This window comes from Gracilinanus agilis, chromosome 3 (assembly GCF_016433145.1).
Source record: "Gracilinanus agilis isolate LMUSP501 chromosome 3, AgileGrace, whole genome shotgun sequence".
NCBI lineage: Eukaryota > Metazoa > Chordata > Mammalia > Didelphimorphia > Didelphidae > Gracilinanus > Gracilinanus agilis.
The window spans coordinates 245,906,862-245,920,851 of NC_058132.1; the positions used below are offsets into that span (position 1 = coordinate 245,906,862).

At 33.8% G+C, this 13,990-nt stretch overlaps 1 protein-coding gene across 1 annotated transcript in view; it reads left to right on the forward strand.

The window, feature by feature from the left end:
- LNPK (lunapark, ER junction formation factor) overlaps positions 1-13,656 on the forward strand; it is a 91,527-nt gene extending 77,871 nt beyond the window's left edge. Inside the window, exon 12 of the mRNA XM_044669773.1 lies at positions 12,225-13,656. Coding sequence (XP_044525708.1) covers positions 12,225-12,469 — 245 coding nt within the window. The 3' untranslated portion in view covers positions 12,470-13,656. The remainder of the gene's footprint in view (positions 1-12,224) is intronic.
- Positions 13,657-13,990: the final 334 nt, after the last annotated feature.

The following is a 13,990-nucleotide window of genomic DNA, read 5'->3' on the forward strand; positions in this document are numbered from 1 at the left end:
TTCTTTCCCCACTGTTTCTTATTTACCTTTTCATGTTTCTCTTGGTTTTTGTGGTTGGATACCGAACTTTCCATTTAGTCCTGGTCTTTTCTGTGCAAATACTTGGAAATCTTCTATCTTGTTGAATGCCCATACTTTCCCCTGGAAGTATATCTTCAGTTTGGATGGGTAGGCGATCCTTGGTTGTAGATCCCGTTCTCTTGCCTTTCTGAATATCATATTCCAAGCTTTGCGGTCTTGTAGTGTGGAGGCTGCCAGATCCTGTGTGATCCTGATTGGTGCTCCTTGATATCTGAATTGTCTCTGGCTTCTTGTAAAATTTTTTTCTTTTACTTGGAAGCTCTTGAATTTGGCTATTATATTCTTGAAGGTTGTCTTTTCAGGGTTTAGTGTAGAGGGTGATCTATGGATCCTTTCAATGTCTATATTGCCCTCTTGTTGTAGAACTTCAGTGCAGTTTTGCTGAATAATTTCTTTTAGTATGGAGTCCAAATTTCTATTAATTTCTGCTTTTTCAGGAAGACCAGTGATTCTCAAATTATCTCTTCTCGACCTCTTTTCTTGATCTGTCAATTTCTCAATGAGATATTTCATGTTTCCTTCTATTTTATCAGTCTTTTGACTTTGCTTTATTCGTTCTTGCTGTCTTGAGCGATCATTGACTTCTACTTGCCCAATTCTTGTCTTTAGAGACTGGTTTTCTGTTATAATTTCATGATTTCCCTTTTTTGTTTGATCTATCCTGTTTTCCAGCTATTTAATTTTGGTTTCCAATTGGGAGTTTCTGTCTTTTAACCTGTTACTTTCCTTTTGAGCTATTTCCCAATTTGCCAAATTTCTTCCATATTTCTCATGATCTTAGATTTGAGCTAAATTTTCATTTTTTTTTGGAAAGGTTTGGATATGATTACTTGTTTGTTCTCCTGCTATTTGCTCTGTTGTCTGGATTTTTTCTGTGTAAAAGTTTTTGAGTGTTAAAGATTTCTTCTTGATCTTTATCTTTTGGGGTTCTTGTGACTGGCTTGCCATTGTTAGCTGAGTGACCTCTCAGGTTTATCCTCACACCCAGGGTCTGTTTGCACTCTTTAGGCTTCTGAGATCTCAAGTCTAGTTGTTCTCAGGGTTAAGCCTCCTGGTGGTCCCCTTGCTTGTTCCTCTGTCCGAAGGTCCTTTAATAGTCTCAGGGTGCTGCTTCTACAGTCATGCACCCCTCTGCACTGGGCCCCCACCCAATGTCCTCACCTGGGCTCAGGGTCAGCGTCCACACTTGTGTCCGCACCTGAGTTCAAGGTCTGTGTTCAAAGTCTCGTTCTTTAGCCTCTTGGGGTTTTAAGTCTTGCTGCTCACAGGAGCAGGCCCTGGTGATTCCAGGTAGCTGCCAAGAACTTAATGGATACCCCAAACTTGCTCTAACTCTTGTGCACTGGAGTTGTTCCTATGTGTGGGGGGCGAAGGGGGTTGCTCAGCTCATGTTTTAGTGAGATTTGTTTCACCCCCTTATAGCATGGGAATGCCCTGATCCCATGTACCTTCAACGCTGCACCTTGTTGTGGGGTCCCTTCATTCGACTGGATTTGTTTTTATGTCCTCTTGAGGAGTCCTATATGTGTGGGTTAGGAGAGGTTAAGTTGCTGCTTTTTACTCTGCCGCCATCTTAACCCGGAAGCCAGAATTTGTCATGTTTTGCACGCAATTATTAGGGACTATCATGGAGACAGTTACAGTTGTTTGCAATGTTATAGTTTTAAAAAAAATGAAAATTGTGATAAGAATCTAGTTAGGTACTGTTTTGCATTGACTTATTTTAGCAGATTGTTGTGATGAATTCTTTTCTTGTAGCTTTTTCTTTAAGAATTTAAACAACTGGCTTGGGCCAAATACAAGAATGATAGAAGATGCTTCTTGGATAGATTGTTAGTTTTCTTTCATTAAAAGCTTTGAGACTTTACTGTGAAATGTATGGGGGAAAATCAGAAAGAAGGGAAACTTTAGAACTGCAAAATGTAGCTGCTGCATATGCTGAATGAAGAAAGCTTATTTGATGTTGCCATGAAATGAATGGAATTTCCAGAAGGTCTCATGATTCATATTGCTTTTGGCGAGATGCATGCCTTTGATGTGAAGTCAGCTTTTATTCTGAAGGAATGGGGTTTTCTAGGCTCCATCAGGTTTTAGAGTCTATCTGGAACCTTTTGAGGCATACAAGTTTCTTAAAATTTTCGAAAATATGAGACTGAAAATTTCACTCAATATCTGACACCTGTTTTTTGTTTTTGATTATTTAGGTCAAGAAATGTCACTTTTGCCAAGCTTTGTGAACCGTAAAACTCCTCTGTAACATTAAAATTTTGAAAATAAGTTCTTAGGTTCTGATATTTCTGTGCAAGTTTTGGTAGAACAGAACTGGATACTGGATGTTGACTTCCTATGAGTCTTTTGCATATTAAGGCACATTCTTCTAAATCCTGAAGATTTCTTTTTTTTCTAATACATAAAATTTTGAATTTCCTAGAATTCTAGCATTTGAATATTTAAAAAAATCTATTTACCAATAAACGAACCTTTATGGTTATGAATTTCTTGATGGAAGGAATTTAATTAGTAAATTTGAACATATTTTTGTCTTTTGAACAGTTAAAAGATGTTGTGTAGTGTGAATTTACTAACAACTCAAAATGAATTTAAATTCAAACAACAATGCCAGTATATCTGTATCTATATGTATATGAGTGGGGTGCATATATACACACATCAAAAGTTGAATAAAGATTTCTTCTTTAGCAAATCAGCATTAAAGAAAATAAAATTGTTTTTCTTTTGCTTGAATCATGCTCTAAGATGCATGTTGTCTGCCCCATGTAAATGTGTACCTTGCTATAGCAGCTCCTTGGAAACTTACTATAGAAAAGAATCTTTGTACTTAAGACAGAGAAGTCCAATCAATTTAAACAAAATCAAGTTCCTGTTCGGGCATCATGTGTTAAGGTGATAGGTGATGAATTATTGCATTTGAGATCCGTTACATCTGGAGAGATATGGTCAACTTACCATGAAGACCAGCTCTTAAAAGGAAAGTGAGATAAGAAGGAAGGAAGGACAGATTGGGGCCAGCATTCACGAGAAGGACCGAGCGGAACAAGGGATCTGCCACAAGTTCAGATTTTATTGAGAATCCATTCCAATATTATATATGGAAAAGTTTTCTCAAACAACTGAAAGGAACATTACTGCATCATTGACCAATCATAAGCTCTTAACCATTACACCATTCTTAGGGGTGTAACTTTCTCACAGAAAATTGATTATGAAAAGACTTTTACCCATAACATTTTTAAAGCATTTTTAGAAACCCAAACCACTGAAGAATATTGACACTAACTTGAGGTTTTACAGGGATTAGGTGAAAAGAGTCTCGATCTTTTGGTCATGACATTACAGAAGCTTCTTTGATCAGCAAAATAATGAACAACTTAAGGATTATAATGAAGAAAGATTTCAAGAGATGTCTTATTTTGGTTATACCTAGACAATACTTTTTGAGCTGCTATTTTGAGATCTGGCTCTACCATGAAATCCCAGTCAAACTCATAAGCATGTTTTCTATGGCTGCTTTTCCTCAGTGGATCCAGTTTGTCTTTAGGTTTATTCACATATCCTCACATATGAAGCTAGAAACTTGGAAAGCAAGTAGAATTGCAACAGAAACTTGGTAGCCTGTCCCATGCTTTTATAACTTCTGCTAAGTGGAAGTGACTAGTTAGCAAACAACTCCCAGCTATACTTTTCCTTCTTATCTAATATAGGAGTAGTAGTGCCCCAGACGTCTTATTGTCTGAAATCTCTGAAATGAAATCTAACTGGCCCAAACTCAGCCCCAATAAGGTAATGTTAATAGATGGGGACAAGGCTTTTGAGGCAGTTATGTGGTGTTAGAAATCTTTGATTGAGAGTCAGCATGGTATAATGGATAGAGTACTAGATTTAGAGTTAGGAAGACTTGGGTTCAAATCTTTCCTCCAACACTTACTAGCTGTGTGACTTTGGGGAAGTCACCTAACCTTTCTGAGCCTTTCTGAATCTTTCTGAAACAAGAGATTCAGATCTGATTTCTAAAACCTTCAATTCTAAGTCTTTGAACCTGCGATATAACATACTATAAAGTAGAAAGAGTTTACTACTTTATCTTAGATACATCTGCCCTCTGTGTCCATCAGCACCTTTTTTTACTTCAACTTTACAAAAGACCATATGGTTCATATCTGGCAACTTTGATACATATTCATCATTTCTAGGAAGAATTTCTGCCAAAAGAGCTTGAATGTGTCACTGATTAATACAAGAAGGCTGCTTGCTCTTCTTTTCAACAACAGGAGCACACCAAATGGTTAGGACTGACCATCAAGAATAATCACAGCCAGGGGCAGCTGGGTAGCTCAGTGGATTGAGAGTCAGGCCTAGAGAAGGGAGGTCCTAGGTTCAAATCCGGCTTCAGACACTTCCCAGCTGTGTGACCCTGGGCAAGTCACTTGACCCCCATTGCCCACCCTTGCCACTCTTCCACCTAGGAGCCAATACACAGAAGTTAAGTGTTTAAAAAAAAAAAGAAAAAGAAAAAAAAAAGAATAATCACATCCTTTCAGTCATCTACTCTGACTAATCTAACTGTGGATTTAGAATTCTCATCCCAGAAAAGAGGGGGAAAAAACCAAAACCCTTGAGGTCTAGAGAAAAATCTTGTCTTAGATGTTGCATTTAGCTTACTTGAAGGCACTAGGTACTACGAATGTTGATACCAGAGAAATTTACAGATAGAAGTAAAAGACCTCTTTCTTCCAGTTATTCTCTTATTGGTGCATGAGAACTAGAAAATGGGCCTTTGAAGTTCTTGATCTTCAGAATTTTGTCTTGGTTCTGATGGTGGGACATTCAGCATTCACCAAAGACATAGGACTTTCTCCTCTCCTCCCTCCCCCTTCAAGTTATCCTGGTTTCAACCTTTAGAATCTTGAAAACTTGTACCAAGAAAAAAGGCTTAGGAATATATATTTCTCATTTTTATTTATATAAATTCTTAGAATATTTGGATGGAAAAAGCTGAATAAACTACCTTTTTCATTTACTCAAATCACACCAATAGTAACAATTGGTAAATAAATGCAAGGGACATGGATGGACATGTTTTTGTACTTGATAGCATTATTGGACATATAGTCTGTATCATGATAAATTCTTCCTTCCTTCCTTTTTTTGAACCTTTAAATTTCATTTTTTACAAAAATTTTCTATGGTTACAATGGATTCATGTTCTTACTTTCCCCTCCCCTCCTCCCCCAATAGCCGACGCACATTTCCACTGGTTTTAACGTGTCATCCATCAAGACCTTTTTCCAAATTGTTGATAGTTGCATTGGTGTGGTAGTTTTGAGTCTACATCCCCAATCATGTCCACCTCAACCCATGCGTTCAAGCAGTTGTTTTTCTTATGTGTTTCCTCTCCTGTAGTTCTCCCTCCCTCCTTTTTTCTCACAAGTCCCTCAGAATTATCCTGTATTGTTGCATTGCTGCTAGTACAGAAGTCCGTTACATTCAATTTTACCACAGTGTATGATATATTCTTTAAAAAGAAATGACACACTCTTGAAGTGGCTTAAAAAGTTTAATTTCTCCTCTTCTATAAAAATTGTCTAAACCAAGACATATTTCAACATAGTGGTAGCCTAGAGTTGCTTATTTCCAGTGATATAATTTCTTAATTACCTCATACAAAGTGATCTTTTTTCATTTTTGTAGTTATCATTATTCTTAGCCCAGAGCATATATTGTTATTACATCATTATTATATCAATCTGAATCATGCATGGTCAGTGCTCTGATTCAGGCTAACATTAAGACAAAATAATACTACCAGAATATGGTATTAGCATTTGCTTAGGTATATATAGTTTGCTCATTCTCCTTTTATTTGATCATTTTAGTAGTAATACTGGTATGCAAGAAATGATTGAAACTTTTTTAGTATTATCTAAGAATCATGGAGCTAAATTTGTAAAAAATGGATTTCATCTTGATATTTCATAAAGTTGTATTTCTTGTTTAAAAAAAGGTCAAACTTTTGATATTGAGCTAAGAGAAATTTTATTTTTAGTAATGCTTATTATGGTTTTCTGGAAACGTGAAAAATTTTAATATAAATGTTAAAAATAAGCATATACATTTGTTTCTGAAAAGTTTTTGCTTTTGATTATATTTAATTTTGTGCAGTTTACATAGATTTAAAAAATTTTAAAGTTTCATTCTTATGTTGTTTTGTATGTTGATTATAGATCACTTTAACTTAAATTAGCACTAGCATAATTTTCTACTTCCCTCTATAAAACACTATATAGTGAAACTGAATTAGTATTAAGTTTTCTTTCTAGATTATTACTTATATGAGAAAGTTATTTCATCATTAATTGATTTGAAAGAGTTGCCTAATGATGAAACAGCTTTTTGTGTGGTTATTTCCTCCTTTCTTTGTAAGTAATTAAAAAAATTAAATTGTTTTCAGTAGGACTGAGTTAAGATGAAATTTGTACCTTTGTTCCTTAAGTCAGTTTTGCTGTTTTCCTTGAGGCAAGAAAATCTAGTAAAATTGCCTTGTTTAAAACTTTGGAGTTCAAAGACAAATTGTCAATTTTAGTTCAACAAAGTTCCTTTGGAGACGTTTTATAGCCTCTCTATACAGTGGGTGTCTGGCAACTTCTTGTTGTTGTTGTTAAAGTTTTTTTTAGGGTTTAGAATCTAGTGGTTATACAAGTCCCCAGCCCTATGCAAATTTCTTAAAAGCTTAATCAGAATTTAAGCATATACTAGGAGATATTTGGCTAATTTTTGATTCCTAGAAGTTATTTTATTTCTGCATGAACTATGAAGTCTTGCTGGACTACCTGTTCTTTGATTTTCTAGCATCAGAATTGTTTTTCTTTTAATTTCAAATATTTGAATTATAACTAGAAGATAAAATGTTGCATTTCTGTGTTCTGTATAAAAGACGAAATCATACTATCACAGAAGCTAAACATAATTTTATGGGTTAAATTTTTCTACCTAGGCTTTGCTACTTCTGTCCAAACAACTTCAGACTGTTTGTGACAATATGAAAGGCTAATTTCTCAAGACTATTGTGTGTGTGTATGTATGTATATTATGTATGTATGTTTAGAATCAATTTAAATGGATAATTTTCTGTTCAATTTTTAAAATCATCCCCCCCTCCCCCCGAATCACAAATGCCAAAATGTTTTTAATAGAAAATCTTTTCCTAAATATATAACTTAGTGTTTATTTGGCTAGGTATAAGGATTTTATAGTTCAGCCTTAAAATGTTGCACTCCTGGGGGCAGCTGGGTAGCTCAGTGGAGTGAGAGTCAGGCCTAGAGACAGGAGGTCCTAGGTTCAAACCCGGCCTCAGACACTTCCCAGCTGTGTGACCCTGGGCAAGTCACTTGACCCCCATTGCCCACCCTTACCAACCTTCCACCTATGAGACAATACACCGAAGTACAAGGGTTTAAAAAAAAAAATGTTGCACTCCAGGAAAGAGTAGATTTGTTTAATTATAGTTAAAACAAATGTTGGTGTCCAGAATACTATTTCATACTGGTATGTTGGCACCTTTCTGAAATGCAATTTATATCCCCAGCTATATTAAATCACAACTTCACTGGACAATTTAATGCAATACTACACTGTGGACTAGAGTAGCAGGCCTTGGAGTTAGGACAACTTGAGTTCAAGGCTTGCTTTTGACATGTATTGGCTGTGTTACCTTGGGCAAGTTAATCATTTTTCTTCTCCCAAGTGACTCTTTAAGAAGATGTTTTTTAAGGAGGTGTGAATCTTCATTAATAGAATTTCAAAGACCTCATAGGTCCAGGCCCTTCCCCAAAATACCCTCTGATAGAAAGCTGTTTTCATACATGTTAAGTATGACCTTAGAAAAAAATATTTAAATGCTTCTTGGGGTTGCAATTCTTTTGCATCTGATACAATTCCTTTTTATAAACAAGATTTTACTGCTTGGTAGATTATAATGGTGAAGGAAAATGCTCATTAATAGATTCTTTGCTAATTTTAAAATTATTTTAAAATCCTATGTCCCACTTCACTACTCCTGCTCTTTAACATATTCTTTCAAGTAGTTTTAATAGTAATGGCTAATATTTATATATGCTATGTGTATACATATGTTAAGGTTAGCAAATATATAAATGTATCCAACAACATTACATACATAGAATCTTGTGAGATAGCTGCTATTATAATCCTCTCATAAAAGAGAAAACAATGTTGGAAGAAGCTAAGTGAGACAGACGTGCCTAGGGTCACAGAGCTAATAAATGTCTGAGGTAGGATTCAAACTTAGGTCTTCCTGTTTCCAGGTAAAAAATTACCCAGTTTATTAAGGGGCCTTAATAGTAATAGTATTGTCTGACATAATTTTTTTCAATATATTTTATTTCATTAAATATTTCCCAGTTACATGTAAACTTTTTTTTTTTAACATTCAATTTGACAAACTTTGAGTTATAAATTCTTTCCTTCTCTCTTTGAGAAGGCAGGCAATTTAATATTGATTATACATGTGAAGTCATGCAAAATATATTTCCATTAGCTATGTTGCAATAGAAAACACAAACAAAAATGGGAGGAAAAAAAGGTTAAGAAAACTGCTTCAGTCAGAGTTCATCAGTTCTGTCGCTGGAGATATATAGCATTTTTCATCATGGATCCTTTGGAATTGCCTTGATCAGAGTATCTAACTAAGTCTTTCACAGTTGATCATCCTTACAATATTGTTGTTAGTATGTATAGTGTTCTCCTGTTTCTGCTCACTTTACTTTGCAAAGTCTTCCAAGGTTTTTCCAAAACCATCCTGCTTATCATTTCTTTTGGCACAATAGTATTTCATCACAACTTGTTTGGCCATTCCCCATTTGATAGAACATTCTCTTGATTTCCAATTATTTGCCACCATAAAAATTGCTTTTATAAATATTTTTGTAAAAATAGGTGAGTTTCCCTTTCTTTGATCTCCTTAGGATATAGACCTAGTAGTGATATTGCTGGTTCAAGAGGTATGCATAGTTTTTAGCCCTTTGGTCTTAGTTCCAAATTGTTTTTCAGAAAGGTTGGACTAGTTCACAACTCCACCAGCAGTGTATTATTGTTCCAATTTTGCCATACTCCCTCCATCCAACATTTGTCATTTTTCTTGTCCATTATGTTAGCCAATCTGAGAGGTGTGAGGTAGGTAATACCTCAAAGTTGTTTTAATTTGCGTTTCTGTAATCAGTAGTAATTTAGAGCATTTTTTCATGTGTCTATTAATAGCTTTGATTTCTTCCTAAACTGCCTGTTGATATCCCTTGATGATTTATCAACTGGGGAATGGCTTTTATTTTTATAAATTTGGCTCAGTTCTCTATATTTGAAAAGTGAGGCTTTATGAGAGAATCTTGCCATAAAAATTTTTCTTCAGTTTTCTATTTCTTCTAATTTTGGCCACATTGGTTTTGTTTGTGCAAAAGCCTTTTAATTTCATGTAATTTCGATTATCCATTTGATTTTCTGTGATCATCTTGATCTCTTGTTTGGAAATAAATGCTTCCTTTATCCATAGATCTGACAAACATATTTTCCTATGCTCCCCTCGTTTACTTATGATAACCACTCTTTAAGTCTAAATTATTTGGTATTTTGATCTTGTCTTTGGCATATGATATGAGATGTTACTCTGTGACTAGTTTTTGCCAAACTACTTTTCTTTTTTCTTAGAAATTTTTGTCAAATGCGGAATTCTTACACCCAAAGCTTAGATGTTTGATCAAACATTAGTATGGTAATTTATTACTGTATATTGAATTCACCTAATTTTTTTGCTGTTTCAAATATGACCAAGCTTTTCCTTAGGTGAAAAGAGTGATAAATGAATCCTTCCTATTTATGATATGTGTACTTTAGAGACATCATCTCCCTCTGACAGAAATAGACTACCCCTTGGTTTTGCTTTTATTCAGTAATACCCATGAAGATATATTTGCTACAAGTGGTCAGTCCCAATGCTAGTGTGACATAGCTGTCTTTGTCTCCTTCCAAAGTGCTTTTGCTCTCCAAAGGACATGCCTCCCAGGTTTATGTAACCATGTTCTAATAGAAACTATGAAACAACTCTGAGTAGAGACAATATTTCTATTTGCTTTTCCTGGACTTCTTACATTTGAAGAGGCTCTGCTTCTGAAAAGAGATATTTTAGTTTTTTTAACTGCTAATTTATAATTTGTTGGTTTTCAAGGCCATGATTGCTGAGAGGGCAAAGAGTTGAATAGATTGGCTTCTGGTTTTGCTTACAAGTTATATACAGCTCATGTGCCCTCTTCATATATGTACATAACTATAGATAAGTATACCTTGTCTCATAATGCATATAGTTATATATTTAACTCAGCAAGATTTTTTTTGCATGATTCTAGAATGTGGAAAGCAAGCTAAAATATATATTTTTTAATGATGCACAAATATTTTTGTCTTTACTTTGGGTTTCCTTTATAGGGGTATATGGTAATTGTTATATCATTCTGCCTCCTCCCTTACCTTATGCATCCTGAATTATACTACATTGACTAGTAAGTTTTGTGTTTCAGACTACTGTTTAAATATGGCAGCTCATTTTACTAACTTAGCTTGTGTATATGTGATTATTATATTTTTCAAAATTTACCTTTCTAGTCTTTTTGTTCTATTAGTTTCTCACATGAACTCCAGTTTTGTGCAATTCAAAAAGACAAATACTGTTTTTGCCTTGTTTGAATTTTCACCATACTTGGATCTCACTAACAAGATGTGAGTTTCAGAATACAGTAGTTTAATGTGATCTGTCCTGAACTTTGACACTTCTTCTGCATTGGTACAGTTTTGAGCCATTCCCAGCCACAATTATGACAAAAATATGGGACCTTATATTCAGTCAAATAAAAATGTTTACTGTTGAGTTGAATCATAGTTTCAGAGCTTTTGTTTTTAATTTCTTTAACTTTATTGGTTTATTTCAGAAGGCCTTTATATACTAAACTATAATAAATTTTAAACTTCTTGGCAAATGAATTATTCTTTATAGCCTGAGATTTGTGGCAAACTAGCACTCTTCAAGTTCAACTTTATGTAAATTCTTTGGGGCTAAAATTATAAATGGTGCTTCTTGAAGTTTTTCACTAAAGAACTTGTTTGCCCATGTTGCAGAAATAATTTGTAAGTCTTCACAAAATTTTAATTGTTTTTTCTCTTCTGTCTTTCAATGAGCAGCAAATCATGTACTCAAATAGGAAACTTAATGAACTCCTAGTTAATGGAGAGTGAATAGATTGTACTTTTAACATAATTAAAATATAACAAAATATAAAAGACTGAGGCTATACCTTTCATTCTTAGATTTCAAAAGATATCTCATTCTTTCAGGACCTCAGGCTCTTCTGTATAAATATCAGTTATCATTGTCCTAGAGATATGTAAAAGCACCAATTAATTTAGCAGTTTGATTTGGTATATCACCAGGTAAACCTGATTTTATGTTGTTATTAAAAAGTAATATTATCATTATTGCTGAATATATACTACTTAGTTTTTTTCTGGCATACTCTGCAACATTTTGGTATTTCCATTGGCTCCATAGATGCTAATATAGCCATAGTTTTATACACACATGTGGATATATATATGGCATACATGCATATGCATATACCTATCATATGTTTATGTCGCAAATGTATGTATATGTATGTATACCCATGTACTAAACTGTGTATGAGTGCCTGGCTTTGGACTGACTTTATGTTCTTTCATCACTATTTCCCCACTTTATTTTTGTAGTTTACCATACCTGCCCTTTTACTATTTATGCAAGAAATATCTTATTTGTTCATTCTTAAACTTTTTATCATTCAAATGTAAGCAGAAGAGAATAATATAACATCATGTTTAATGGTTTCTCCATTCACAAAGTAGCTTAGTTTTTACCTACCCATGCCAACAGAAACATCTAATTTTGAGTTAATTATATAAGCCTTTGAGATTTATAGTAATAAATAGCATGAAATTGAAAACTTCTGTCATCATGGAAATGTCAAGAAACATTCAGAAGTATTAATACTTGAGTACTACTGAAATGCTCTTTACTTTTTTTTCAGAGTCTTTAGAAGAACAAAATGCTCCTATTAATTGCACAGATCAGACAGAAGAAAAAGCATCAAATCTTGAGCAGACAAATCAAATAAATGAAAAGGTATCTGATCCAATGGAACCAGAAGACTACAAAGCAGGGGAGGCTAAGAATAAAGAAACCACAGTTAATGAAGCCAAATCTACAGTTTCTAATGCTGATTCTGCTTCTGTTGATGAACCAAATGGAGAATCTTTGATGGAAACTGAGTAAATGCTTCCATGTGCCTTCAACTAGATTTTTGTAACTTTGTTGATGTCTGCTATTGCTTTCCAGGTGGTTTTTTTTTTTTTTTTAATTTTTTTTGATTGGTTGGTTTTAGTTTTTTAAAGTCCATTTGGTATCTGAGCTCTGTGTGCCTAGCTATTTCAGTCTGTCAAATCTGTATCTACTAGGTATTTAAAGTTTAAAGGGTACGCTCTCAGTGCAATAAAACCCTATAGAATGTACAAAGATTAGCATTATGACAGCTTCTTCTAAACATATTTTGGCCACTTTAAGCAAATGTGATAGCAAGTTTGTTTTCCCATACATGTGTCCTGTAAATAATATCCATTTTGTCAGAGGAAGAACTTTGATTAGGAAGAACTATTATAGCATTTGGTTTAAAGAATGAAAATTGTTTAGGATTTTTACTGCTTTAATGTTAAAAATGGATAGAATTTTTTAACTGTAGATATTTGCCAGATAAAGTGTATATTTAGGCATTCATCTTTAAGTTGTGTAACCTTATTCTATAACTGTAGCTATAGATATCGTTACATAAATATTTTTTAATAAGAATACAGTTGAACAGTCAAGTGCAGTATTTCTTTTGATGTCACTTACTTTGCAGATGGGCCAAAGGCACACATGTATATATCTAGCTAGTGTTTACATGAAGACAAAATAGGAAATTTCTCTACATTTGATTGTACTTGAATGCTGACCATTATTTATACTTGTATAATAATGATGTAAGTGAATTTTGTGCCTTTGTGTGTGTATTTTGTTAAGAAAAATAAAGACTTATCTAGCAGCATTTTTTAATTTAAATTTTTCTTAAACATCTAGAATTTTTGAACCAACCTTCTGGCATGTGATTTTATCAAACTTTGAAATTTCATAATGTGAAGAACTCAGACTTGATACGTCTTAAAAGCCATTTATTCTTTTCTTAGAGAGTGTTTGTGTTTAGATTAGTTGCTTTTAAATTTTGGAAAAAAATAAAATGAAGCATATACTTATTTTATCATCTTCTAAATTCCTTTTAATCTAGCATAGTTCACCTAGCACAGTTAATTAGTTTTATAGTAACACATTTTAAGCAAAATATCATAAGAGCCAGTTATAGGAATTTAGAACTGAGCAGAATTGTAAGCAGGCTACCCAGGTAGAAAGCAGGAACTACTTAGGTAAAAAACTTTATAGTGGCGTTTGGTTATAATGTTTATGCAGCTTGTAGTACTTATTCTAATTTATTTGGAAGCATTTGCAAAATATAAATCTTATGCCTATAGATCAGAAGTTAAAATTTTAAGACATTAAGAATACTTCATTGCCACTTAGAGCTTTGGAAAGAAAGTTTATTACTATGACAATAGGTATTATTTACTAGGAACTAGATTGCAATTTCCTGTAATGATACCAAGGATTAAATGGGGAATAGATGCATATAAATGATTCCTTAAGATTGAAACATGGAAACAGATAGTTCCATGGTCTTGAAATTGAGTTTTTACTTTTTAAGATTAA